This window comes from Pempheris klunzingeri, chromosome 20 (genome assembly GCF_042242105.1).
Source record: "Pempheris klunzingeri isolate RE-2024b chromosome 20, fPemKlu1.hap1, whole genome shotgun sequence".
Classification (NCBI taxonomy): Eukaryota; Metazoa; Chordata; class Actinopteri; order Acropomatiformes; family Pempheridae; genus Pempheris; species Pempheris klunzingeri.
This window is the reverse complement of record NC_092031.1, coordinates 11,339,029-11,366,320: the sequence shown is the minus strand read 5'-3', so window position 1 is coordinate 11,366,320 and position 27,292 is coordinate 11,339,029. Positions and strand designations below refer to the sequence as shown.

The window sequence follows — 27,292 nt, the reverse complement described above, 5'->3', positions numbered from 1 at the left end:
CAAAGTAATATAGTTTACTCTGAAATTAGCCATTTGGCATAAAGAGTACTTTCATTTTTATTTCAAGTATATTTTGATGATTATATTTATATAGTTTTACTTTTAACAGAGTATTCTTACTCTTTGGTTGTGTTATATTAACTGAAATAAGATATCGGAGTACTTCCTCCGCCGCCGGTCGAAAAAGTAGCTCCACTTCAGCAGCCACAACAGTGAAATGCTGAATACTGCTAAAATAATATCAGTTACAGTTTATGACATATTACAGGGATATTTTTTTTATATAGATCAAGTACTTGTACTTTTGAAATTGTAAAGTATATTAGGCTGATAATATTTCTATGCGGACACAGGCCACTCCTCCTGGCTGCATACACCCTAAACACTCCTGCCCTGAAGTAGTGTTCGTTTACCAACAAGGCCAAGCAGGCAACTGCCACAACTGCCCCCTTAAAGTCCCAGGTTCACTTCATTACAGTTTCCACCACAACAACACCACCAACCAGGCAGCTAACGCATCATTATCTACTTTTATGCCTTTGTCTCTTAAAGAGGGACCCTAGCTTTCTGTATTTAGTTTACATTGTCCTCACATGGTCCTTAATACTAAATTATGTTGTGTTAATTCCAATGACCACAAACTGACTCACAGAAAACCTGCAGCCAGAGTTTTAAACCAGCATGGGAAATATTAGTTAATCTCTGGGTTTCTAGGCAAATAATGAAGCTGCTCTATACTGTAGTCTGGTGTGAGCATTACTATTACCACTGTAGGGTGGCAGGTGGATAGTGGGATGTAAACAGGGGTCCAATAGCCAACTTTTACCAAACAGGTAAAAAACAGGTGACCTTAAATTCATGTGGTACTGTATTATTTCTGAAATGAGCATGTGGCATTTCAGGATGTAGCCCTAGAAAATACAGTCTTGAAACACATTAGTTACAGTCTAAAAATCCCATTTAATTAGTTGTTGGAGTAAGGAAGTAACTGTTAATGTCCGTTGAAATTTGGAACTCGGACATTTCCGACGCCCTTGAAGGCAGCATGTTGAATAGTACGTGTGGGCTGTTACAAGAAGACTTGGTTCAGGTTTTAGAGCCACAGTTTGTCCAAAGTCTTGTTTCTCATTTGCCTCACGGTGAAATAGCGATGTTGGGGCTTGAGAAGAAGGGGAGGAGATGACAAACAACAGCCACCGCTTGGTGTCCAGAAAACCAGCAGCATCGGATCCCGGAACTCGCACCGATAGGAGACGAGCTAACGTTAGCTAGCTTTTTGTTGACAGTGTGCTTGCTGTCAAACCAGAAACCCTCATTTAATGAAAGTGTAGTTAGCTCGGTAGCTGCTCTCGGACCCAGCGACGTTCATCTGGTAGCTTATTAGACGTGTAGTTGGGTCGAAATTTGGTAGAAGTTTCCGCCACTTTTAACCACTTGTGGATCTGGACAATGGCATCAAGAGGCTTCACGGGTCCTCCGATGAATCCGAGTGTGCACCCCATGAATGTTGGGCATGCTGCGGGCATGAGGATGTCAGGCATGCCGCAGCCTCCGGGAGGATACCCCCGCGGCATGAACAACGCTCCCCAGTACCCCCAGGTTGGTCTCTCCTCATCAAATTTGGGAACTTGAGCCAAAGCTGAGAATAAAAGTATCTCATTGAAATCAACTAAATAGTGGCTTTTTAAAGTTTTTTGATAGCTGAGCTGGTTTAAAGAGTAAATTCAACCCTGATTTGGGGTTTAAAAGTGGCAAATACCAAAGTAAGAGGCTCATTATTCTTAAAAAGGTGTGGACGCTACTTCCGCATTTGAAAAGGATATGTAATTAATTTCAGCCACCAGTAAATTGACTGTAACATTTTCAATACGGCGTTTATAGTGATTGATCATCGTGTGCCTTTTTTAAAAAAAGAAAGTGTGTAGGGGTTTGATTAAAATGTAGTGTGACAGAACAATGTTTTGTGCATGTGTGAGGGAGAAAATCACGTGGCTGCCCTCCTCTTACTATAAGTGAGCTTGAAAATAAAAGTTAGTTTATCATCACAACCATCTGTCAGAGTTAAGCCTGCATGCATTGTCCCAGTTTTGCCACCATCTGCAGCTTCATGTGGTCTTCAGATAATGAGTCTAATGTTTGTCAGTTAGAGCCATATGGGTTCAGATATTTGCTTTTCTGTGTAAGGAGAGTCTGAACTGAAGTAAGCGGGAAGTGCTACTGTGGAAAATTCACATACATTGTTTATAAATCATTTAAGGTTGGTTTATTTAAGAGTATAAATGATGAAATACAGCATATAAAGACCTTCCGTCAGCTTTGAACAGCATTGACACCAGTCGTATTTACATACGAGCATGTTTGCCTGAGCACATAACTTTTTATATTGTTGAGACAATACACATTTTATCTCGGTTATTCATTAATCCTCTGTAAAAAGGTGTTCAAAACCTTGTAAAACTAAAAAAAATATATGTGAAAAGAATTCACATGTATTCACATTTTATTAACAGCCATTGTGGTTAAAAGCAAAGTAGTGAGTACGAGAAAGGGAAAAGTGCTCAGGAGAAAAAACCTTGTTTAGTACACAACAATGTCTTTTCAGTTAATTCTGATGACGTGAAATCATAGCTTCGGCTTTCCCTCTTTTCTCCAGCGCTCAGGGATGCCACCCAACAGAGTGGGGGGCCCTATGGGGTCAATGGGGGGTCAGCTGCCTGGTCCTTCTTACGGTGGTGGGAACATGCCCATGCGGGCAGGGATGGGGCCTCCGAGCATGGACGCCTCGAGGAAGCGGTTCCTTCATCAGCATCAACAGCAGCAAGAGGCACTGGGAGGCCTCAGACGAGGGTAAACTGTCGAGAAGTGAGAGTGTTTGTGTGAGACGAAGAAAAGCAAGAGAGAGGAACAATGCAAGGTTGATTTACCAAGAGGGCCTGGTGCCAAATCAGGGAATGGCACTGATTTTGACATATAGCATTATAAATAGGGCTGCAACTAAAAGTTATTTGCATTGTTGATTAATCTGTGGATTATTTTCTTGATTAAAAAATCAGTAAAAGCTGAAAAAATACAATTTCCTTGAATCCAAGGTGACATTTGACACGGTCAAAAACCAATACTTTAAATTTACAATGATATAAAACAGAGAAAAGCATCAAGTCCTCACATTGGTAAGCTACAACCTGAAAATGTTCGACAGTTACCAACTAATTGATTAACTTAACAATTGTTTAAAATATTTGCTAAGTCCATTTTTACAGTAACAAACATTAACAATAAAATGTTTCCTCACTGGACACTTTAAATACTGTTTACTCTTTCAAACACATCACACGTCCTTCAACACTTGCTTCTTTTTATTTAAAACTTAGACATATAAAACCTCAACCTCTAACTTTAACTAACTAAAGCAAACAACTTGTGTAAAGGCATGACTAAGTCAAACAGTTAGATTTTTGTTGTAGCATTGTTATTTTTGTCTTGTCTTGTCATATTTTTGTCTTTTGTTATTTTTTATGATTTAACGGTACCACAAAAGTTCTCATGAGGATCATGCACTTTAAAAAATGGCTGCTATGTATAAAAGGAATATCTTATTATGAAAGTGGGTGTTTTTCCTGCACTTAAAAGACAAGAAGATTAAAATAATTATATCCATTATATCATGGTAAACCAAAACATTTATTTTGTCACTGAATTGTAAACATATGTAAATATATGTTCATGTATAACACCTTAGCAGTCATATAGTTACAACAATTCAGTGACTAATTTTGCCGGTTGTGTGCTCGCTAACATAACACCACTCTTCATTCATTCAAGTGTTTTTCTCTCTGCAGCCTGTTTATGACGTTACCGTGCGGTTAAAAGTACAGCTCAGATCACACAGACACGAGAATAGGAGTATCTCATGACTGGCCTTTGCTTTCAAAGCAGCAGACACGAGTGGGTATTTTTGACTTCAAACTGCTCAATGATGCCACGCTCATAAATGTGGCGAGCCATGATGTGAGGCACCAGTTACAGTCCCTTCCACAATGAACCTCTTGTCTTTAAAGGTTTATCTCATAACAAAATTCTCAGTATAGGAGGATTAGTGAGCCACATGGCTAGGAGCAACTTCCTAAATTACCACTAAAGAGTCTTGGAGTTAAATTTAGTCATAATGAGGGGGAACTGTGTAATTTAATTAAAGAAACAAAACAGCTTTTATGAAGGCAGTAGCAAAGATAAGTGGTAGCCCGAGGTGGTCATCAAGAGAGTTAATGAACACTGGCCATTTTTGTAATCACTCTATACAATTTTCTCAAATAAATCAATAAACGAAGCAAATTAGGTCTTTCTGTAAGTCGTTTATATGTCAGTGAACAGTTTCTTGTAATTTGGCTAATGAGGGTCTAAAAGGCCAAATGCTTTAAAGATAACATAGATAACATAGTTAAGTATGTGTCCATTTAACTGAGTAGTATTTTGTAGCCATCAATCCCCTTTTTTTTGGGCAAAATGAATGTAATACTTTTGAAATAACCTTTATTTTATCTTTTCTGTGTAATTTTAGGGCAAAAAGACGCAAGATGGCCGACAAGGTTCTCCCACAGAGGGTAAGAAATCATACAGCCAGTTTGGATGGATCCAATATGACTACAGTTGGCTGTGTGCCTTTACCATTCATTTGCTGTTGTTTGCTCTTTAGATCCGAGACCTGGTCCCAGAGTCCCAGGCCTACATGGATCTCTTGGCGTTTGAGAGGAAACTGGATCAGACCATCGCCCGAAAGCGTATGGAGATTCAGGAAGCTATCAAGAAGCCCATTATGGTATCTCTTCATGATGGTGCAATGTCAGATCACTAGATAATACAATTATATTTTGAGATAATTGACAGGTTTATGAAATGCTACCTAATCACAAGTTGAACAATACAATCTGCAAGATTTCAGTCCTGGTCGTTTTGGCGACATCCTTTGTTACTGAAAGCAGCAGCAAACACTCTGTGCTACTTTTCAACAGAGGAGGAGCTGCTGTATCTGTTTATAGTGCAGCCAAACAAACTCATATTGTTTTAATAGTCAGTCAAAAATAATTGCTGATTTCAAATAATTTAACAACATAATAAAATATATTGAGTGCCCTGTGATGTCTTCACAATGAAAGCAACTCCATGTATTATCAGTTGAATTCTGTGTGGAAATGTTTTGTATCATTAGGGGAGTAATCAGTAAAAAATGTGGCTGATATGAAATTAAAATGTTAACACCGGATTACACACCTGAATTACAAACACACCTAATTTCCTGTGAATCATTTGTGCTTAGGTAGGTAATCTGCATCTATAGCGGGAATGGCGGATCCTGCCACTAACAATGAAAACTAATGTCTATAGAGGAAATGACTGAATGTAAATACATTAAACGGCTATTGGACAAAAAGCTGCCCCTAAATGGTATAAAAAGTGGAGTTTGACTCTGTTTCTTGATTGACCAATTTATGACTTCCATGTTTTGTTGAAAACTTAGCTCCACCCATCAAAAAAAAATCTACTTGCCAAATGCATCTGTTTCTAATTTTCATGAGAAACCGTTTTTAACTGGAGTTCCTGATATATCTGCTTGTTCATCTCTGTGACGCAGCAAAAACGCAAGCTCAGGATCTACATTTCCAACACGTACACCCCCAGCAAGCCTGAGGGCGAGGAGGCAGAGAAGGTTTCCTCCTGGGAACTCAGAGTGGAGGGAAAACTTCTGGAGGAAGTAAGTGAACAACACTTGTTACATTTGAATTTTCTTGCCATCCTATTTCGCCATCCTCCCAGTGTGGTCTGACTCTAAGTATTTCAGTCTTTGTTATTGTGTCTCTGACTTCAGTCACACAGCTCTGGTTGGCCTGTGTCCTTGGCTCAGCCCATGCAACCAGATGTGTGTTTGCAGCTCTCCCCACTCCACCCCGCAACTCCGAACACACACACTCACACGCAAGCTCATGTTCTCTTTTGAAATGAGGAATTGAAACCACTGGCCGTTACATACCATGAGCTGACAGGCCTCCCCTCCCTCCATCAATTCTAGCTCAACTCATTGTGTCATCTGGGGCCACATGAAGGTTTCTTTTTTTCAGATATTTTTTTTCTCTCTTGGCTCAGTGGTTTAGGCATGCGTAGGAGTTTTTCATGGAGAAACAGAAAAAGAAAAGGAATATTGGGGAAGGAGTGAAAGGGGTCATGTTGTGCAAACAGACTTTGTCAGGGCTGGGGAGAGGGTGGGGGTGAAACAGCTTTTTCTACTTGTTTTGTGGTCAGAGCTAAACAATGCAGCTGCACAGACTGACACAGCACAATAAGAAGACTTAGATAGATACCAAGCTTGCTGATCTGTCTTTTCACACTCTTCTATGTACTTCCTGTATTCATAGCCTGGCAAGCAGAAGAAGAAGTTCTCATCTTTCTTTAAAAGCCTGGTGATCGAGCTTGACAAGGAGCTCTATGGACCTGACAACCACTTGGTGGAGGTATGATGTAATTTTAAAAGTATTCGATGCAACCACTTAGGAGCGTTTTAGGCCTGTGAACACCAAAATGTTGTGAGATTGCTATTGGTTCACCAGCCTCAGTGCATTTTTGAGCCCTTGTCAGAAAGGGGAGTTCAGCTGGAAACGTTTGGAACCGATCCTGCCTGAGCTTGTTTGACACTGTGCGTAGGGGGGAGGAGGGGGATTATCATGAGCTCTTGACTCTGGAAGATATCCCACTATGTTTAGTCCACCCTTGTGTGACTTATGTTTAAATTTATCCCACAAATATAGTTAAACGGCCCTTTCTAAATATCAGTTTGGTCATGTAACATAACTGAATCTCATGCACATAAATCCTGCGGTCTAAGCATGTGTTTATGGTAACAGATACTGTACCTGATGATTGCAGTATTTAATAAACCCTGACACTGAACCAGTGCCATCTTGGAGCGTTTGCTTTTATGTGTCTGCTATTAGATCCTCTGTCTGTATTTATATCTGTATACAGAATCAAGCCCAAGTAAAGGGGTGCAGGAGGAAATAGTTTAGAAATAAACAGTTTTAGATTTATCTCTGTCTAGACTAAATGAAAAAGCTGTTCTTTTTGCATAATTCTTATCTTGCAGTGGCACAGAATGCCCTCCACTCAGGAGACCGATGGTTTCCAGGTCAAAAGGCCCGGTGATGTGAATGTTAAATGCACCCTCCTGCTCATGCTCGACCACCAGGTACCACCCATTTGCTCACTCAGCATCTTGTATGCCTGGGTGGCACGACTCGCTTACCTTTTTTGAAACAATACTTTCTTTGCCCCAAATGTTCTATCTTTTTCTTTTTGTTTTTTTCAGCCCCCTCAGTACAAACTGGACCCACGGTTGGCTCGTCTGCTGGGCGTGCACACACAGACGCGGGCCAGCATCATGCAAGCTCTTTGGCTCTATATCAAAAACAACAAGCTGCAGGATAGTCATGAGAAGGAGTACATCAACTGCAACCGCTATTTCAGACAGGTAATGGAATGATTTCCATTGATGAGCAGCAAAACGTTGCCTTGACATTTTGACATTTTTGTATATGTGTTGTATCAGCTGTCCAGAGCCTTGCAAACATTGAGAGATTTGTTCTGTCAAACTAGTAATTCACACACCTAATAGAGGGAGTACCATAATTTGTACCATTCAGAGGACCTACCTTGATTTGTAATTTAAGGGCATGTATTATTAATTTCAATTATAAATGTATCTACTACCACTGTCAAATTAATCATTTGTAGCTTTGAATCAAGGTATGATTTTCTCATTTGAAAGAACAAATTCTCTCAACTATATAACTACTTTACCTTTAGCACACCAACTCACTCTGCTCTCTAACCAAATTCTGTCCAGATCTTCGGCTGTCCTCGCATGAGGTTCTCTGAGATTCCCATGAAACTGGCAAGCCTGCTGCAGCACCCTGACCCCATCATTATCAATCACATCATTAGGTAGGGGAGCGTGGGTCATCATCCGTCCTTTTTGTTTTTGCATCTGTTATATATGTGTGTGTGTGTGTGTGTGTGTGTGTGTTTGTGTTCCGTCAGTATTGTCAGTCTCTCATTTAGTATTCATCCAAAGTTTCAAGTTTTCTTTCATTTTCAACCACGCTGCATTCATACGAGCAAACAACAAGCCCATTTTATTGTATTAGCTTTACGATTAGCTCAAGTTTGCATCAACGCTTCCTTTATAACAATCCGACTTAAATTCTTTCCGTGCGTCTTGCCTGATCAGCGTGGACCCCACAGATCAGAAGAAGACAGCGTGCTATGACATTGATGTGGAGGTGGATGACCCACTCAAGGGCCAGATGAACAGTTTCCTGTCCTCCACAACCAACCAACAGGAAATAGCTGCGCTGGAGATGAAGGCAAGGACCACCAGTCAATCACAAATGCCTGCAGCTCACTGGCTTATATGCCAACAGTTATAAAAGGGAGGGGGAATCATTTCTTTGTTCAAATTGTCTTATCTGTTACTATACTGGTACTATTCACTGCAGATTCATGAGACGATTGAGTACATCAACCAGCTGAAGACTGAAAGAGACTTTATGCTGAGCTTCAGCAATAATCCACAAGACTTCATCCAAGACTGGCTGAAGTCTCAGAGCAGAGATCTGAAGGTTAACGTCTGCTCCTCCACTCCTTACTTTACCCTTTTAAGTCTGTACAAGATCACACATCCGGCTCTTTCTTTTTTTGTTCGCTCATGTTATATTTTCACATGTACCAATGACAGTTGGAGATGGTTTGTTTTGTTTGCTGCTAAAGTAATTTAGTCTTTTTAAGATATTATTTTGGCATTTGGGAACAAAGCAGTTTTCTGTATTCGTGATACTGTTGTTCGTCATGTTCAATGTTACATTTGTATTTCACCAGCTGATGACCGATATGACTGGAAACCCAGAGGAGGAGAGGAGGACCGAGTTCTACCAGGCGCCCTGGGTACCCGAGGCAGTGGGTAGATACGTTTACTCCAAAGTAAGAAACCACACAACCTAATGCACTGCTTATCAATGTGTTTGATAGATGGTTTTACTGTAAGGCCTCGGCAGATTGTTTCTAGTTTTCATATGCACTGATATCCCTGTTTTTGTTTCAGGTGCAGCAGAGAAGACAAGAGTTGGAGCAGGTGTTGGGTATCCGACTCACCTAAAGCCATATTCCAGAAGAGCCAGAGCCACCTTATCTTTAGTCATCAAATGTTAATGTTTTCTCAAATTAAATTGGAATTAACCTGGAGAGAAATAAGCTAATATTGCGGCTTAAATGTTCACAAAGCTGTCGTCTCTGACATGGTATGAACCAGATTTTAAGTGGGCTACATACCTTGTTGTCCCATAGATAATAATTCTAAAATCAACAGAGTACATGGGACCAAACTGATGATTTTTTTTAATTATATGTTTGCCTTTCATTATCTGTCATTTTGAGCCTGTTCAAATAATCTTTGCCTTGTTTTGCAATATGTTTTCTTTATGGTACAATATGCTTTTTAAGCACTGGTGCTGTCTGGGTGTTTTTCACCATTGTGTTGTGTTCTATTTTAAAAGGGTGTCTGTTTACCTTTACTCTGAAAGCCATAATCTTTAGAAAGGAACAATGCTTGATGTCTGGTAACATCTTAATTAACATGCTTTTTTTGTTCAAAAATATGGGTTATATTCTACAAAGGATTTTCATGTCTTCAATAAGAACCAATAAGAGGTTTTTTATGCCAACAATATTTTACAAGTTTAGATGCTGTTTTCCTTTTATGTTGGTGGAAATATCATTTGAAATGAACCATTTCTTTACTGTGTAAGAAAGCAGGAGAGCTCTACATTGTGGAAAAAAATTGAGCCTTTGTTTGTACAAGGACAACAGTCTGCTGTGTCCAGCTGTAATGCTGCAGCTTGTACTTCTTGAATGTTTACATGCTATTTTCATTTGTTATTGGGGGTTTTTAATGCCACCAAAGAGGCAGTGGCAGGCTGTTTGGACTTAAGGGTTCCTCCTGGAAGATCCAAACCTCTAGAGAAGGTAACTGGTATTCACAAAACTGTGTCAACTAAACAAATTGCACCAAATTGTTGTGCATAGTTTATAGCTTCATGAGTTTTTTCGATAAGGTTTCGCATGAGAGGAAGTCCTGGTTGTTAAACATTCCATGTTAGCAGTTATCGCTGTGCCAAAATTTGTTTTGTGGAGAACGCAGTTAAAAGTTGAGATGTTGTGTACAAATACTTTTTTGTACAGCCTCTTTGTAATATGTTTGCATGTTGTGCATCAATCTAAAGCCTTTATCTTTTATACATTTGGAGTATTTTTTACAATAAATATACTTACAAATGTTTGTCATATTGTATTTTTTTTCATAATAGAGAAACAATTAGTAAAAAGGGACACATTTTATGTAAAATATTGCCTGTTTAGGTGGTAGTATCAATGTATATTCATATATTCTGCTGTATGGTAAACGCTGGGGAGTGTGCATGTTAAGGCTGGTTGAAGAGCAGCAGTTTCTACAGGTGTGGCTGGTCTTACCTGTCTCTAACAGCTTAGATGTTGTTTACCACTCCTCAAATAACAAGCAACCATCCTACACTGTTCACTCCTGCAGCTTGGGACTGTGTGGCCAAAGGTTAACACTGAATTAAACGTGTTGGTACATGTGTTTGCATGAGTAAATTGAGCATTAAACTTAATTAGATGGCGTTTAAATGGCAGAAAAGTATTATTATTATCGTATTATATACCATCTAACAACAATGACGCGATTTTGTGAGCTAAGGCTCCTCTAGTCTAACTGCTGGGACTGAAAAACAATATGGCACTTTTTTTAAAAGACAGCAGGGGGCGATGTGAGGATTTATTTTACAAAGAGAAGAAGAAGAAATCTGCCGGAAATACGCCTGTCCTCAAGCGGAAGTAGAAAATTTCAAGATGGAAGTGGACGGGATCGATCATGTAGGTGGCGTTTTTCCTGCCGTTTTGTTGCTTTTATTTGTATATTATTCCAAAAATGTCACCGCTGTGCGTCGAGTCCAATCGTTTTTTTAAACCTGCGGTGAGATTTAATGACGGGGCTACTTGCTATGCTGTAAATTGTATAATACCACCTCACTCAAAACAATAAATGTAAATCATTAAGCTGCCGGTTTGCTGTCTCATTGTAGCTAGCTAAGCTAAAGACCTGGTTAGCCGAGGCTTACTGTCAGTTGGACGTATAGTTAGCTTGAGCAAGCTTTTATTAACTGGCAGCGGTATGTCGTCTCTATTTTAACATTTATGATATGCGACGGGTGTTAAATACAACCTAAAATAAGTAACTAATAGTCTGAGGGTCACCAAGTGTTGCCATATCATGTCAGTGGTAGTTAGCTAACCTTAGCACACATGCTAGCTTGTTAATAATGGAGGGGTATGTTAACTTTTAGCTCACTTTATTGTTGTACTGTTGCACAAAATGGTTCATGTTGACGGTATATTTGCCGACTGCAAACATCGTAATTGTTTAGCTCCACTAACTAGGCTCGACGAGTTGCCAGTGCTCACAAATAACCAGCCATTACATTTTTGTTGTTAATTTAATTTGGTAGTAATTTGTAAATAACTAATCAGCTGAAAAGGCGACCAACTAAAAAATGAAGCTTCAGCAATTGATTCAGTGTTAATTTATCAAGTTTAATCTGCTTCGGGCTTCTGAAATTTGAGAATGTTTTGCTTTTTACGGTTTTATATCATTCTTAATTGGATTTCATAAGCTTCCACCTATTTTTTTTACTGAACCTCTGGGAACTAATGGACTTTATTTATTATTATTTATTTTTACAATTGAGAGATCAGATATTTAACTGAAAACAACATTCTATTCTAGATTCAGAGATATTAGTCGGTCTTGATGCCTGTGCATAAAGTTTGATGATTTTCTTTGGCAGATGGAGATGGGGGAGAGTAAAGGTGGCTCAGGGCTACGGCAGTACTACTTGTCTAAGATAGAGGAGTTGCAGGTAAGCAAGTAATACATCTGCAAACCTTCGGCTGGTAATGTGACTCAGCACAACTCCTGCTTGGCTGTCGATCCTGACTGAACCTCTGTTTTCTCAACAGTTGACAGTGAACGATAAGAGCCAGAATCTCAGACGTCTACAGGCACAGAGGAATGAGCTCAATGCGAAAGGTACACTGTTCTTGGTTACTGCATAATCAGTATTTTAAGTGACTATATCTCATCTAGCATATGCAGGACGGAAATCTTCCCCATGGGTTAAAACATTTAGGTTCTACTTTTTGTCTCTCAGTACGTCTCCTTCGTGAGGAGCTGCAGCTGCTGCAGGAGCAGGGGTCCTATGTAGGAGAAGTGGTTAGGGTCATGGACAAAAAGAAAGTGCTGGTTAAGGTATGTTGTCTGGTTGTACTTTGTAGCACTCCACCTTATGATTACTGGTTCACAGTTAAAATTAGCATGTCTCTTCTGTTTTCAGGTGCATCCAGAGGGTAAATTTGTTGTGGATGTGGACAAGAACATCGACATCAATGATGTTAGTATTGCTGTCATCTTAATAATGTTTGCAAGTCAGTAGTTAATAGTTTCCCTATTGTTTTCATTACATAAATAGAACATTTGGAAAATAAAAAATATACCTTTCACTTACAACCACCATAGAACCGGACTGTATATCTAATTAAATGCCATATTTGTCACTTCTGTACCAGGTGACTCCAAATTGCCGCGTGGCTCTGCGTAACGACAGCTACACCCTGCACAAGATCCTGCCCAACAAGGTGGACCCTCTGGTTTCCCTGATGATGGTGGAGAAGGTGCCGGACTCTACGTATGAAATGATTGGTGGCCTGGATAAGCAGATCAAGGAGATCAAGGAAGTGATTGAGCTGCCTGTCAAGCACCCAGAGCTGTTTGAGGCTTTGGGCATCGCACAGCCCAAGGTGGGTGGTTGACAAGAGAGCTAATAGCATTCGAGAATTGCACACTTGTTTTTTTGTTTTTCAGCTAGGCAGATATGTTTGTGTCTCTGAGACACAAAGCATGGCCTCTCAGATAAAGGATGGTCTTCAGATACTCTGTGTATTGTTGCTTTGTCGGAGACCTTTTTATGTTCGTTTTTATTTTTTGTTTATTCATATTTTGAGATTATTTTCCCTGTTGTAGGTTTCTCAGAGGCAAATGTCCAACCTACACTGTCATCCAGCTAAAATGATGAGAGAAAATTAGGTTTCTCTGAGATAAAGAGATCATATTTGATAGCAGTAAAATGTAGGGCTGCAACTAACTCCTGATTTTCATTATCGATCAAAATGCCTATCACAATATCCCAGAGCCTGAGGTGATGGTTTTAAACATCCTGTTTTGCCCTCAGAGATATTCAGTTTACAATGATAAAAAAAAAACTGACGAAAAGCAGCACATTCGAAAAACTGCAATTGATTAAAAAGAGACTGAAGCAATTATTGCTATCAGATTTATTTTCTGTCAATCTACTAATTGTTCCAGCTCTAATCATATGTTGTCTCCATGTGTCAGTGTTCAGATTCACATTTCTGTTTGGCTTTGATTGTGTGCAGGGTGTGCTGCTCTATGGCCCCCCAGGAACAGGGAAGACCCTGCTGGCCAGAGCTGTGGCCCACCACACTGACTGTACCTTCATCAGGGTGTCCGGCTCTGAACTGGTCCAGAAGTTCATTGGAGAGGGTGAGCTAACGTCTCTTAATACTGTAATCAAATTCATTTCCATTCTTGATGAACTTCTTAGAACTGTCCATGGTTTATTCCTGCCTCTCTTGCACCAGGTGCCCGTATGGTGCGTGAGCTCTTTGTCATGGCTAGAGAACACGCTCCCTCCATCATCTTCATGGACGAGATCGACTCCATTGGGTCGTCTCGCCTGGAGGGCGGCTCAGGCGGTGACAGCGAGGTGCAGAGGACGATGTTGGAGCTGCTCAATCAGCTGGACGGCTTCGAGGCCACCAAGAATATTAAGGTATCGCACACAGAGGAAATGTTTGGTCTTTTTGGGGTAGATGTTGTTTAAAGTGCTGCTGTTTGCTTCAACCAGTGACCTCAAATCAATCCACAGTATTTGTATTTACACACCTTAATTACTTTTCAATTAACTAAAATTAATTTTCTCTCTCAGGTCATTATGGCCACCAACCGTATTGACATCCTGGACTCAGCTTTGCTCAGGCCAGGCAGGATCGACAGGAAGATCGAGTTTCCCCCTCCAAATGAAGAGGTAGTCACAGTGTTTATATATACACACACAAAATTATACATTCTGTGGGGGAGGTTGTGTGTTTGAGTGTCTTGAGAGTCTTTATTCTGCACCAATAGGCCCGTCTGGACATCCTGAAGATTCACTCCAGGAAGATGAACCTGACACGGGGCATTAATCTAAGGAAGATTGCAGAGCTGATGCCGGGAGCCTCTGGTGCCGAGGTTAAGGTGAGAATTGGAAGCAGTTGGGTTGTAAAGTATGGCAGCACACAGCTGGCTTTTATTTCATTTTCTTGTGTTTGTGTTTAGGGTGTTTGCACTGAGGCAGGGATGTACGCTCTGAGAGAGAGGAGAGTTCACGTCACCCAGGAGGACTTTGAGATGGCTGTGGCAAAGGTTTGCATAATCACTTGTACTTTTTTTTTTTTTTTTTTTTATGGCCCTTTCACAACATCTGTATCCACCTACCTAGTCTCAAATTTTAAAAAAGAAGCTCAGGTCCACGTCGCATCCTCCTTTCCTGAGTAGAATGGAGCTAATCTTTCACCTCATATGTAATGTCCGTTTCTACCAGAACCTGCCTATTAACACCGTCCCTCATTGTCCTCACCAGGTGATGCAGAAAGACAGCGAAAAGAACATGTCGATCAAGAAGCTGTGGAAGTAAAAGGCCTTGTGTATTCTTGCACACAATGCAAACACATATGTATATTTTCTTTCTTTTGTTTATGGTTTGGTTTATAATTGTTACATAAGTCATTCTAAAGTAAAGGGTTTCCCCAAACAAACACTGGCTAACTCGTGAGTTTTACTTCAGTTATTATCAAGTAGCAGCACAAACAAATTAACACATTTCTCTTGTTTAATTCACACTTTCAAGTCAGATAACAGTAACATCAGTACAGTCTCCAGCATAAGCAGATGGTCTGCAGATTTATTGTCATGTTACATTTATATCGTTTGTAAATGCTCGATATGGCACTTCACATTATAGCTGCTATTACAGTTTACGTCTCACATAACTGATCATACTGAGCGCAGATCTTTGACTACAGCCTGCTTTACGAACTTTGTCCGACATGCTTGTTCTACATACCTGTCAGCTGTTATACTGCCACTGTACAGTTATATACAGCAGTTTACACTTAACAGTCTACAACAGAAAGGCTTACTTGATGTTCAGACCGATGGAAAAGAAATGCAGCTTTCAGTCATCTTTTATGATACTGACTTGAGCCAGCCAACTATCGCCAGCCTGTAGTTGTGGAATGGTTTGTATGGCAGTAAACACTGATCACTCAAACACTCAGAACCTCTCCGCAGGTTCATCTGTCCTCCACACACTGTGGTCCGCTGATCCAACCTGATCCAGTTAAGCAGGTTAGCTCCTCACCCAGGACACAGGCACCCACTGAGGCTCCTTCAGCACCCTCTCCAGTACGACCTGGAGCTCAGCTAAGGCACTGACTGGGTCCTCCTTCAGCAAGACGTAGTCCACCCAGTGGCCGTTGGACTCGTCCATCCGCTCAGCTGACTGTTTCATTTCCTGCAGGTCCTCCTCCTTGTCAGCACAAGGAAGGAGCGATGTTGATTCAAAGCATGCACGCAGGTGGAAAAAACATTAATTCTCAGCAGTAAGTTACAGTTCTGCAAAGGCTACATGCAGAGCTTCCCATTTATCAAGGTAAAGTTTCCTGGGGCCAATGTTTTTTACACAACTCACCGTGATCCCTGAGCTGAGTGAGGAAGAGGAGCCAAGCAGTTTCCTTTGATTATCATAGATGCGAGGCCTTACAAAGATGACAAAAGGTTTGAACTCAGCAGTTCGTAGAGTCTTCAGTGCCTGAATGTGGAGCAAAAAAACACATTGATTTCATCAGGCTGCTGGAAAAGCACATATGGTACTTAAGTCAGAATTGTGTCCTCTGTTTGCACTGCATATGAAGTCAAACCCAATGTGTCAGAATGTAATGTAGAACTAAGTTATCAATGATGATATTCTTTACATAACACTCTAAATGCCTTATAAAAGCAGTTTACAAAATCTAATTTGAATCTTTATACGTCAGCGACTAAAACATTAAAAACCTTCAATGTAAAAAAAAAAACCAAAAACTGCATGCAGGAAGAAAAATTGTTGAGTCTCACAAAGTCTGTGGGACAGTTGAAAGCTCCTTTCAGTTCAGTGAACTAAATGATCTGAATCCAGACTTAATTATGCTTCAAAATGTGACAAGTAAAACAACTCAAAGTAAACATCACAGGTTAATGATGGAATATACAGCTTCTATAAAATCATCGGTGTTCTGTGACAAGTATTTCATTGAGATGGATAAAAACAGTAGCAATAACATTAATCTGATCAAATGTAGGTGACAATCGAAACTAATGAAAAAATATTTCACTTTTGATGATCCTGATCATTGGTTTTATGTTAGCAGGGAGATATAAGAAATCCTCGCCATTTTCATTAAATGTTTTATATCTGATCCCAGGTCTGTCGTGACTCAGACTGCCAGGTAATGTGATAGAGGATGTGTGTGATCGTCTGTGCCGCATGTCAGTTTAGATACTAACCTCTGGTTGCACGTCCACCAGACAGACCTTGTTTTGATCCAAAACTCTGCGAATGGACTCCAAACTGGTGCCATACAGATTATCTTTATACTCCCCATATTCAATGAATCTGCAGAAACACGGCACCATCATGAATTATTCAGACAATCCTACGCTAATATGCACGGGCTGAACAGAGGCCTCAGTTAATCAATTTCTTGCTGACAGGCTCCATTAATCCTAAACAGAGTAAACCATTTGTTGCACCTAATTACCTTTTACAAGATATTGTATTCAGTGTCTAATACTCACTTGCCATTCTGGATGTCGGCCTCGAAAGTTGCTTTAGTGATGAAGTGGTACTCCACTCCTTCTCTCTCATGAGACTTCCTGGCTCGAGTGGTGTCTTCAGGCCGCATGTTCAGCCAGCAGAACGACAGGGTGGGAGGGCGGGAGGGTGTGTGGGTGGGGGGGGGGGGAGTAATTACTGAGTGTTTGAGGGAAACACTTTCTAATAAGGTTACAAAACACACGCATAACTAATGTGTGTCAGACCCGTGCATTTGACGAGCCTCTCTGGAAGCAGAACAGTGTGTATTCTCATTGAGGTATTTTCAGACTGGAGGTTCGATGTGAACACGTATCTCAGGTCTGACATTTGTTTTCTATGTAATTGGATTCCAGCTAATTGAAGGCAAATCAATGAATGTACGTGAGTTAACATTCATTAACTGATGATCCATGAACTAATCACATAAACTCATAGTGGCTTAACAAATTTTTTAAAATGGTGAACAACAGGATTTCATGATACATCCCGCATTAATTAAATCAGTGTGACTCGTGCGTTAGTTAAGTGTGTGTCTTGTACCCATATATCACCATATTTATTCATAAACTGGTAATGAACAATACATCTAATCCCTCTGAAATGCGAGAAAGAGCAAAGCTTTTGCCACAGTATAGCTGGTTAGTTTTGGCTTTGCACTAAATTGTCCAGGGGATGACGATGTCTGCACCAGATGATTCATCTTATCTAAACGCTGGCATCACAGGCACTAAGGTGAAAGCTACAGGCTCTTATCCACAGAAAAGCAGAAAGACTTACGAGGCACAGCCAAACCGTATCGTCGAGGATTCTCTGCGATCACTTTCTGTTTGAGCTCAGTGATCCGAGCTCCCAGGGAACCTGTAACCATACAATAACATAATGAATGAATGAACAGCTATACTAACTGCATCCCAGAGCACATCGGAATCTACTTTCTAATGAAAAATGTGTTAAGATTTATGCTGAATAGAAATGTTTGTCAGTACATAGAGGTGTTGCCTTGTGTGATGAATGGCAGCTTTTTTTTTGTTTTGTTTTTTAAATTACAGGCATATCATAGTTTCTTCCATGTCGACAGACCCCAGAGTGAGCCTACCTATCAGCACGATGAGACGAGGCCTTTCACCAGGGCGGTGCTGATACTGTGTTACTTCTTCATAAATCAGGAACTCCGTGTTATTGGGATCTGGAGTGTGTGGTTCTCCGGGTGAACCCTGGCGATCTCTCCGGAGGCGGAAACTTCTGCGGAGGCCAGCTGTGTTCAAAGACATGCAAATGTAAGCTGGGAAGAGATCCATGTACCAAAACCCTCTAATATTCTATTGCGGAGAGCATATCTCACTCTCCCTGATGAAAATTCAAATCCTGAGCTATACATCACACAACACAGACACGCGGAACAACACCATTAGAAATCAGGAAGAGTACCTGAGTAAAAATCCCATGAGAAAGCATGGCCACAGAAGGCAGGGGCTGCCTTACTCTTGGGAGAAACTACAGCTCATATTAGACCAGTTATTCAACCAGCTTAAATCTCATCAACAGAACAGAAGCTTGGGAAGCCATGCATGCTGTGTCTACCTCTTCACCAAACACAATCAGAGCGCCTTTAGCATGTAGCATGAGGAGAGGCCATTTGTGAAGCACGATGAGGTAAATGAGCTGCCACAAAGACACTGCGAGAAGCTCGGCCGCCACAGTAACAAAGTCCACACACAGTGTTTTTTTTTTTAAATACAAAGCGAGGGCACGAAGATACACCCAGAACAAACACACTGCCACTTCTTAATCCTGACATGTTGAAGAATACAGACATTTTTTTAACCTCAACATTTTTCACATCACTGTCCAGCATGATCAGTTCAAACCAAAATCACCACTACTGTTACACTGTAGAGCCGCCTGCCTTTTCAGTGTAAAGGTTTGCTACTAACTAATGAGTAAATTCATGTCTTTATTTTTTTTACTGGGTAATTTCTACCACGACTCAGTTTAGCGTCTCAGCAATGACAAGAATGACATTGGGAGCTAATGCTAACGCTAGGTCAAGGGATCGCCAACGTTATTACAATTCATCCTGAAGGGAGCATGAAAGCTTGCGCCAAATTCGATGGCAATACTTCCATTACTTGATGAGATATGTCACTCAAAACATGGTTCATGGCCCGGCGACAGGAAGAGTCAAAGGATTTCTAAAGTCATTAAACTGCCTCCTCTAAGGACCGTGAATGTCTGTACAAAATGTTACGGCAATCCATTACGCATTGGTTGAAAAATTTCAGTGTGGATCAAAGTGGTGGGCCAAAAGACACCTAAGACCCTAAGACCAAAAAAAAAAAAAAGCATGTCATAATCAATTTTTCTTATTTTTTTAATATCAACTCTGTATCAGCAAGTCTTGAATAATGACTTTTTTTGCACCAACCGTGCTGAAAAGATTAAAAAAATGTGTGTGTATACAATTTTGGTAAGATCTGATCTATATCGTGGAGTAAGATGTGAAAATAAGGGTCCAGGTCAAAATGGCCGCAGCAGTGCTTCAATCAGGCACAACACAGAAGCACAGTCAGGTTTAGTCATTTAGAGCAGCCAGGAAGCCTGATGAACAAACTGGTGAGCCTGCCAGCTGAGCCGGGGTGTGGGGGGGCAAACAAATCTTTTCAGTGAATGGTTTTCTGTATTTAAAATGTTACAGAGTGGCCGCGGCGGGGAGTTACATCTAGCAAACCAGTGAATGCTGATTTTAAGCTTATACCTCGGTCCTAACCGTCCAATCAAAACCAAAGCAGGGCACCTCGAGAATAGTTTCTAAAAGAAGGGATGGATTAGCACACAGATTGAGCAGAAATGTGATGTTGCAGTGATTAGTATTAACCCATTGATTTGTGCCTGCTCACCTATGTCCTTGCCATTCAGAGCACCCTCACTGTCACAGTCTTCTGTGGGACGGCATGCAGGAAGAGAAGACGGGGTAAGAGGAGGGAGGAGAGGTTGATGTTGATCAGAGTACTTTAATGTCAGAACACAGCAGGCTGAGGCAGCAACTATATTACCAAAACTTTGAGGGTATAAAAGGTTAAAAAAAGGGTAAATTGTGGGAGGAAAAAGTGCACCATAATTTGTGGGTTTTTTAATCTTTTTATTTTAGGTGGTGTGCAGATAGAATTTCATATAGAAATTCTGACCACGACATGTAATCAATGCCTGGGTGATTTTCTAAGATGAGGGTTTGTCCACGTACCTCTCTCAGCACGATCATCTGAGGTTAGCAATGCAAGGGATAACACAAAGTAATATTACAACTGCTGCACTGCAATATTACCACAATTCTGCTCCTCTCAAATCCACTATTAAACTGCAAGACTGTCTTGTAAATGTGTGATCTTGAATTGTATCTGTCCTTCGCCAGATGCATTTACACCCCCTATGTCCTTTGTGCAGATTGATTAAAAGACAGGCTATATTTTGTACCTGATTCATAGCGTTCGTCATGAAAATAAAAAGCACTCCAACATTTTGTAGCCTTTCACCTGCAGCTTCTTTAAACTCAGTGAGAATTAGCAGGTTTCAGAAGAAATTCAAGAAAAGAATGGACTTAACTACCAACCGTTGTTTTTTCAAACCGCTTTGTTTAATTTTACTTTTAAATTGGATTAGGAAATGAAACAATGCATTATGTATATTTTGTTGGCGATTAACCTTAGATCCCCTGTTCTCCTTTTCATAATCTCTCTATCTGAATCCCCCTGGCTAGATTAGATTTAGCCAATACAATCTTTATCTGTAGATCTAAGCCTCTTGTACATTTACGGTTGCACTGTAGGTTATGGGAGCAATTTCTAAATTTCAGAAGTAAAGTGGGCTTACATGTCGGAGTTTTGGGCGACATGGAGGTAGGGAAAGAACCCATTTTCATCCTGTATCTCAAACGCCTGGAGATGAAAAAAAAAAAAAAACAGAAAAGATTTATTATTTATTATTAGTCAGACATTTTAAAATCTTAGTTATCTATTTGAAACACAGTTGATACCTCTCTTGGAACTGTGTAGAGGGGACGAGGGCAGCGCGCAGGTTGCTGTCACCCACCCTCTTGGCCTGCCACCAGGTGGCGTCCTCCTGGCTGACTACCTGAAGAATGTCCCCCCTCTTAAAAGGAAGTCCCGCCTCTTGGCACGGCGTGGCCTTGTCCTCAAAGGGCGTGTAGTCAAACAAAGCTCGGAGGTAGACCTTCAGGGAGCAGGAATATTCTGTTAGCAACTTTAAAGTGACTAGTCTGAGAGAAGCCAGAAGCCAGCTAGCTTAGCTTAGCATAAAGACTGGAAACTGGGGGAAAGAGCTAGCCTGGCTCTTCAGGAAGTCAAGGCTCCCAGACAACATAACCACATAAGACTGTGTCTTCAGCTTTTGCACGGATTAAACAAATATCACAATAAGTGAACTTGAAGTTGCCAGCGTGCTTCTTCAGAGGTGCTTTTTAGATTGTTGAATAGCTTCCAAAACCCCCTTTTTCCTCACACCTATGCAACGTTGGATAAGGGAGGCTGTGTCCGATCATTTCTGAAACATAAATTCAGCTATTGACGCTCCGTGATTGGCCAGAAGTACAGAGGACTGAAGGTCTGAGCTGTGGTCTACATTTCTCTCCTTAGCCGTCTTTTTCATTCTTTACACATCTATTTCTTTCACTTTTCATGTGATCACCTGAGTGAGACACTGTGCATGTCTTCCAGGAGAGGCCGTCTAAAACTGTGAGCCGTTATCCCCATATTTAAACCACATCCTGTCCACGAGACTGCATCCACAAGACTTTAGCCATTTGGACATTTTTTAAAAACAAATCACTAGACGTCTTTCCCCAGTTTTTGGTTGAGGTTTTTGTGGTTTTTTGACTATTTCTGAAGCATATTGTATTTTAAGATGGGATGTTGCAGATTTAGGGGTCCTCACCCTGCTTTCCTTCAGTCTGTCCTCTTCTGAAACAGCTGGAATAAGTTTCAGTGTGATGGAGCCTTGTGACTGGGACTGGGATCAAAAACAGAGCAGCAGCATCATCCACTGTATCCACAGTAATCATCAGTGAGTAATCATACACTTCCTGAACCAGTACGCTCATATGTGGAAAAGCTTGTTCTGCTTTACCAGAATCTGACTAATTTCATCTGGCCTTTTGTGCGTTATCAGGTTTCCGTTGACCTCTCGAAGCTCATCCCCTACATGCACCAGACCTGGAAACAAGATCACAACACACACAATCAAAACAAGTCTACTAAAAACACATAGCCAAGGAAAATAAAGGGGAAGGTTTCAGTGTGTGCGGTGGCACTGACAGCATTTTTAATGGCATGCGGCTCAGATGTGAACAAAATAAATAACTTTCCGTTGGCATGAAGTTGGAAACATCTCCATGGCAACAGCCAGGAGCAACCCTTGTTTGTAATCTCAAAATATGCAATCTCGTGGCACTAATCTGAAGGATTTGATCTCTGTTGACAGTTCATGGGGTTACACAACGTAATCTCCTCATTTCTCTGTCTGTATATCAGTGGAGACAAGAAAGTGCTGTTGGGTGGGAGTTTCTATTCGACATCTGAGAGGAACAGAGATGGTTTGATGTTCAGTCTAAAAACAAATTATTTTCTCAAGGCACTTTATGGCCAATCATTTTGAACACATCTGGTATTTGCTTTGTGATACATGTGCAAACACTGTTAGTCTCACCACTGCGGTCAGCTGCTCCTCCCCTCATGATTCTGGCCACGATTACAGCTCCCGTCGCCTCGTCTCTCCGGATAGTCGCTCCCTGATGGAAAAGACGCAACAATGAATCAGATTTCCACACACCTATCTAATCTCCAGTTCACTGAGCCGATACAATCGTCTGCTAGACTGGCAAAAGCTGCTCCCCACGTGCAGTTTGATGGTTTTCGCTGGAGAGATCAGTAACCTGTCAGTAAATGCCAGAAACTCTGTGTGCTTGGAGATTTTGAGACCTGATCAAGATCAAGGTGGGCTACACTGAAGAAAGATGGTGTCTCTGAAACTTCCAAGTTCCTGCTGATGCATGCTCTTGATATGCTAGTTTATGTTTTTATATATATATATATATGTATGTGAACACATACAAGGAATTTGACTTCGGTTTTTCCACTGCTCTCGTGCACTTAATACACATAATCAGACAAAAAGGAAGACAAGAGCAACAAAGCTGAACAAAGTAAACACACTTTTAACTTAAGCAAAAAAAATATATATTTGTGGTCTATGTACAATGTAAATATGTGAATATATATATATATGTAGTATAGGTGTAAAGAAAAACTATGACAAAGAGTGTGAAAAGACAGTAGTGCAATGATGCAGAGTGCAAAGAGGATGGAATAAATATGGAATTACTATGTACAGGTTCCACTATATAAATGAGGTAGGTAGCATATGGGTGTATTCAGTATAGTAGATTTAAGTGTCCAATGGTGCAAGTTCAATATTTAGCTTAGCATTAAGACTAGAAACAGGGGAAACAACACAGATAGAAAAACAAACAAACATATAACACACATGTACAATATATAGTGTGTTAATTCAGAGGCACTGGTACGGCTACTTGGTACAGATTCTTTATGCTATCCAAAGCTGCAACTGTAGCTTCAGCCTTAGTGTATAGACAGAGGAGTGGTATTGATCTTTGCATCTAATAAGACAAAAGGGAGCAAAGAAAACAGGAGGTTAAATCAGCATCAGAGCTCATGCTAGCATCTAACTGACTGGGTTTTGATAAGCAGATGTTCAGGTGTGTAATGTCTGCTTGTTGCTGAAAACAACTGGTGTCACTTCAGCAAGAGGCAACACCAAATCCATTTCTTGGTCTTTGCTGGAGGGATTTCCTTGAGAAATTGAGGTTTTTATAGCATCACACAGACACACATTCACACCCTGAAGCTGGTCCATTAAAGCAAAGCCTTACATGAAGGCACCAGAATGGTTGTAAAGGGAAGGGAGAGCTCTCAATTTGTCATATCCTGAGGTGTGAGGCCTCACTCACCAGGGGCTCTTTGTTCTTCACCAGGCGGACAATCTTGACGGACTCTTCCTCCAGCTCGTCGTCCAGATCCTCCGGCAGTGGTGGCAGCACCGGGTCAAAGTTCTTTTGGGCCACTGTGTCGTGGGCTGACAGCACTGCCTTTATGAAACAATACACAGACAAATGCACAGATAGGTAAGATCTGAGAGCCTGAATAACATATAGAAAGCAAGACAAAAATACATACACTTAAAGAAATGCCATTGACAGAAGAATGTGTGTAAATCTGATGGACAAAAAAAAGGTAGGAAGAAAAAAGGCAAAATAGAATAATAAAAAAAGAAAAAGAAGAATGTCCTTGACTGCTTTTGCAAATTAGTTTCCAGTTTCACAGCTGTCATCTCTTCCTGCTCCCCAGAAAGCCAATAAATTGAACGTAATCACTTGATAAGAGTAATTAGGCAGACTTCTGTGTGTCTAGGGGACGGGGCACACGCAGCCCTGACGCTGGTGTTATATAACAGATGATCAAGTTAGAGGAAAATCAGAGCAGCTCAGGCTGAGAGCACAGAGAAGCTGCGACATTAAACAGCTCAAACCTCAGAAAGAATGAGAGGGCGTGAAAAGGAAAGACACAAAATGTGTGTGTGTGTGTGTGTGTGTGTGTGTGTGTAGGTGTGGACCTTGAGGTGAGGAGTGCTCAGCAGGAGAAGCAGTTCTCTCTCATCGTCCTCCAGCGCGCCACTCTGAAGCTCCTCTGCCAGCTGAAAAAGCAAACACTTCTAAATGCTGGGCAACATCTCATATCATGCATTTACTTCACAATATTAGTCAATGTTCAGCTTCAGTTCAGCTTTGAGAGATTGCACCTACATCCTCTGCCAGACAGGAGGCGCTGTGCAGGACTGGGGTCGGGCTCTGTTTCTCATACTGCCTCAGCTTGTCGTGGATCTAGGATACACACAAATGAAAGAGTGACAGACATGCACAAACATTAACAAAGAGTAACTTATTTACATGACATTTGCGCCTTGTTTTTTGAGAATTAACTAATTCAATAGTTTTTAATGCAAACAAATGCAAAGGCCACAGTTGGGCCAGAAATCAACAGTATCAACAACTACACAGACAGATCTGCTCTACCTTCATGAGGTAACCGAGGCTTTTCTCACTGAAGACATCTTTGAGGAAGACCAGGTCCTCTTTATGGTTGGCATCTGGGTGGAGCTGAGAGGTGAGCAGGGCCAGAGTCTCATGCAGCCCTACGAATCATGAAAACCGGTAAATGTGTGTCTATCACCCATTCACACACTACAGAAAATAGAAGCGTTTCTATCATCATCATCATAACAGTAATAAAATAAAAGTATTGTGCCATTACAGATTTTTTAACTTAATAACTATTTGAATATGTTGGATGTATTTTCTGTCTTGTTTGGTGACCATAATAAGCATTAGGCGACTTGTTCATTTTGAACAGGGGATGTGGCCCAATGACGGCGCACACACACCGAACAATCTCAGCCCTCATTTTCCAAAAAACAACATCCAACATCTGAATGGCGCCTAACAGGGGGATGCATTTTGGTCATTTTTCTAGCGAAGAATATGGCATCTCCTCTCAAGTCACTGATTCTGATAATAAAAACTAAATACACTGAGATCTGCAATCTTGGATGTGTTTCGTGTTTTCCTGAAATCCGAAACATATCCTCTTTACAGTTGAAACTACATTTCTTAGTTTAAGTCTCCTGCCTTTGTAAACTTTATAACCACCCTCCTTCTTCCTCCGATTTTAGTGAAACTAACCATCTACCATCATTTAATACGATCATTTAACACCATTTGATTTCAGTTTGCTGTTTGGGTTCCTCCTACCTCCATCAGTCTGAGAGGATACCTTTAGTCATGTACACACGTGGTTAAACTCACTGACAGGCTCCTTTTTAAGCTCATCTTTTAGTACTGATGCCATGTACAATGAAAGCATTCTCAAAATATTCTCTCAGTTTAAGCTCCAGCAAAAGATGCTTGATATGTTAGTGCTTGCTAGGCATCAGAGAGAATGCACAAACAGCTCGAGCATATGTTTGGCTGTACCTGTGCTTGCAGACACGATGGGCATGGCTTCAATCATTCAGAGGAGGCAGGAGAGGTGCAGAGAGGGGGGAGATCAGGGGGGGAGGGAGAACAAAGCCGGGAAATTCCCTCCACTGGAGTCCTTCTGCTCCTCACGTATGGCCAAGCTGAAATATCACGAACACAGCTGGGAATGGGGGGAAAAAACAGACGCATTGTGACTCTCAAAAAGAGGATTCATCTAACATTTCTCAGGATTCAGGGTTTTAATGATGATTTGGATTTTATTCTCAGAATAAAGATTGTAATCTAAAACAACACAGGCTTGAGTATCTTTCATTTGCACTGTAGGAATACGTTTGAAACACTTACTGTGACAGATATTTTCAAAACAAGAAAAACAAATGCCATGTTTGCAACAAAAAGGGTTGCTATGAAAAGAAAAATCGGCCCTCTTGTGATGCTAATGGAGAGCACAGTGAGTTTACACAAATATGCTCCAGTACCGTGGAGCTCACTCAGTTTGTCATTTAATATGACTTCAAAAGTGTAAATACTTTTTGAAAGGGCAGCTGGCCAGCCAGGCTTCGGCAGTGATGAATCAACCCGTTACTGTGCCGAAGTTTCTATATAATTAATAGCTGCTTTCATTACTGAGGCAGAAAGCATTCGCTTCACTTCAAACTGTGCGACCGTCAGACTGGAGGAAGGTGAGGTCACACCGCACTGACCGCTTCAGTCCAATAGGCTTCTTCACCTTGTTTGTCACCATGACAACCATACAGGGCCATCGACTCGACCCGTTTCTGAGTTTCACGTGTCCCGTAGATAAATTTAATGGTATTTGAGCTGTGTCGCATTATTCTCTTCATTGGTTTGGTGCTGCGGGCGGTGAAGCATGTAGCTTCAATCCGGCATCAGCATAAGATTTTCATTACGATTACTTCGTTTTATATTCAGAGCGTTTTTTTTCCACCATTAGGTTTCCAATTTCATCCCCAAACAACAGATTTCTGTCTTACCATTAACTATCGGTGGGAACGTGCTT

At 40.9% G+C, this 27,292-nt stretch overlaps 3 protein-coding genes across 3 annotated transcripts; 2 read left to right on the top strand and 1 right to left on the bottom strand.

The window, feature by feature from the left end:
• Nucleotides 1–1,048: 1,048 nt before the first annotated feature.
• smarcd2 (SWI/SNF related BAF chromatin remodeling complex subunit D2) lies at nucleotides 1,049–10,378 on the top strand. The gene is made up of 13 exons (XM_070851794.1): nucleotides 1,049–1,599; nucleotides 2,654–2,847; nucleotides 4,559–4,601; nucleotides 4,694–4,816; nucleotides 5,630–5,749; nucleotides 6,408–6,503; nucleotides 7,133–7,234; nucleotides 7,355–7,516; nucleotides 7,892–7,989; nucleotides 8,276–8,411; nucleotides 8,544–8,666; nucleotides 8,923–9,024; nucleotides 9,146–10,378. Exons 1-13 carry the CDS (start codon nucleotides 1,450–1,452, stop codon nucleotides 9,197–9,199), a joined length of 1,503 nt encoding a protein of 500 aa, XP_070707895.1. The 5' UTR covers nucleotides 1,049–1,449; the 3' UTR covers nucleotides 9,200–10,378.
• Nucleotides 10,379–10,954: 576 nt separating this feature from the next.
• psmc5 (proteasome 26S subunit, ATPase 5) lies at nucleotides 10,955–15,048 on the top strand. The gene is made up of 12 exons (XM_070851473.1): nucleotides 10,955–10,992; nucleotides 11,964–12,035; nucleotides 12,136–12,205; nucleotides 12,327–12,424; nucleotides 12,510–12,566; nucleotides 12,742–12,972; nucleotides 13,609–13,735; nucleotides 13,834–14,024; nucleotides 14,181–14,279; nucleotides 14,378–14,488; nucleotides 14,570–14,656; nucleotides 14,874–15,048. Exons 1-12 carry the CDS (start codon nucleotides 10,969–10,971, stop codon nucleotides 14,925–14,927), a joined length of 1,221 nt encoding a protein of 406 aa, XP_070707574.1. The 5' UTR covers nucleotides 10,955–10,968; the 3' UTR covers nucleotides 14,928–15,048.
• Nucleotides 15,049–15,168: 120 nt separating this feature from the next.
• LOC139219834 (MAGUK p55 subfamily member 3-like) lies at nucleotides 15,169–26,331 on the bottom strand. The gene is made up of 19 exons (XM_070851822.1): nucleotides 26,266–26,331; nucleotides 25,309–25,427; nucleotides 25,039–25,116; nucleotides 24,849–24,929; nucleotides 24,187–24,324; nucleotides 22,866–22,947; nucleotides 22,287–22,372; nucleotides 22,095–22,169; nucleotides 21,178–21,374; nucleotides 21,015–21,079; nucleotides 20,389–20,406; nucleotides 20,045–20,086; nucleotides 18,576–18,641; nucleotides 18,244–18,402; nucleotides 17,925–18,005; nucleotides 17,129–17,222; nucleotides 16,838–16,946; nucleotides 15,984–16,103; nucleotides 15,169–15,821 (listed from the first exon to the last, which is right to left on the bottom strand). The coding sequence occupies exons 1-19, from the start codon at nucleotides 26,300–26,302 to the stop codon at nucleotides 15,642–15,644; spliced, it is 1,827 nt and encodes a 608-aa protein (XP_070707923.1). The 5' UTR covers nucleotides 26,303–26,331; the 3' UTR covers nucleotides 15,169–15,641.
• Between the last annotated feature and the right edge of the window lie 961 nt (nucleotides 26,332–27,292).

Coding starts and splice junctions, on each gene's coding strand:
- smarcd2 (XM_070851794.1), top strand. CDS start 1,450: ATGGCATCAAGAGGCTTCACGGGTCCTCCGATGAATCCGAGTGTGCAC. Junction 5,750..6,407: donor AGGGAAAACTTCTGGAGGAA/GTAAGTGAACAA, acceptor CTGTATTCATAG/CCTGGCAAGCAGAAGAAGAA. Junction 7,990..8,275: donor ATTATCAATCACATCATTAG/GTAGGGGAGCGT, acceptor TTGCCTGATCAG/CGTGGACCCCACAGATCAGA.
- psmc5 (XM_070851473.1), top strand. CDS start 10,969: ATGGAAGTGGACGGGATCGATCAT. Junction 12,567..12,741: donor AGAACATCGACATCAATGAT/GTTAGTATTGCT, acceptor CTTCTGTACCAG/GTGACTCCAAATTGCCGCGT. Junction 14,489..14,569: donor CCTCTGGTGCCGAGGTTAAG/GTGAGAATTGGA, acceptor GTTTGTGTTTAG/GGTGTTTGCACTGAGGCAGG.
- LOC139219834 (XM_070851822.1), bottom strand. CDS start 26,302: ATGATTGAAGCCATGCCCATCGTGTCTGCAAGCACAG. Junction 25,428..26,265: donor CATCGTGTCTGCAAGCACAG/GTACAGCCAAAC, acceptor CATGATTCGTAG/GGCTGCATGAGACTCTGGCC. Junction 25,117..25,308: donor GCCTCGGTTACCTCATGAAG/GTAGAGCAGATC, acceptor TGTGTATCCTAG/ATCCACGACAAGCTGAGGCA.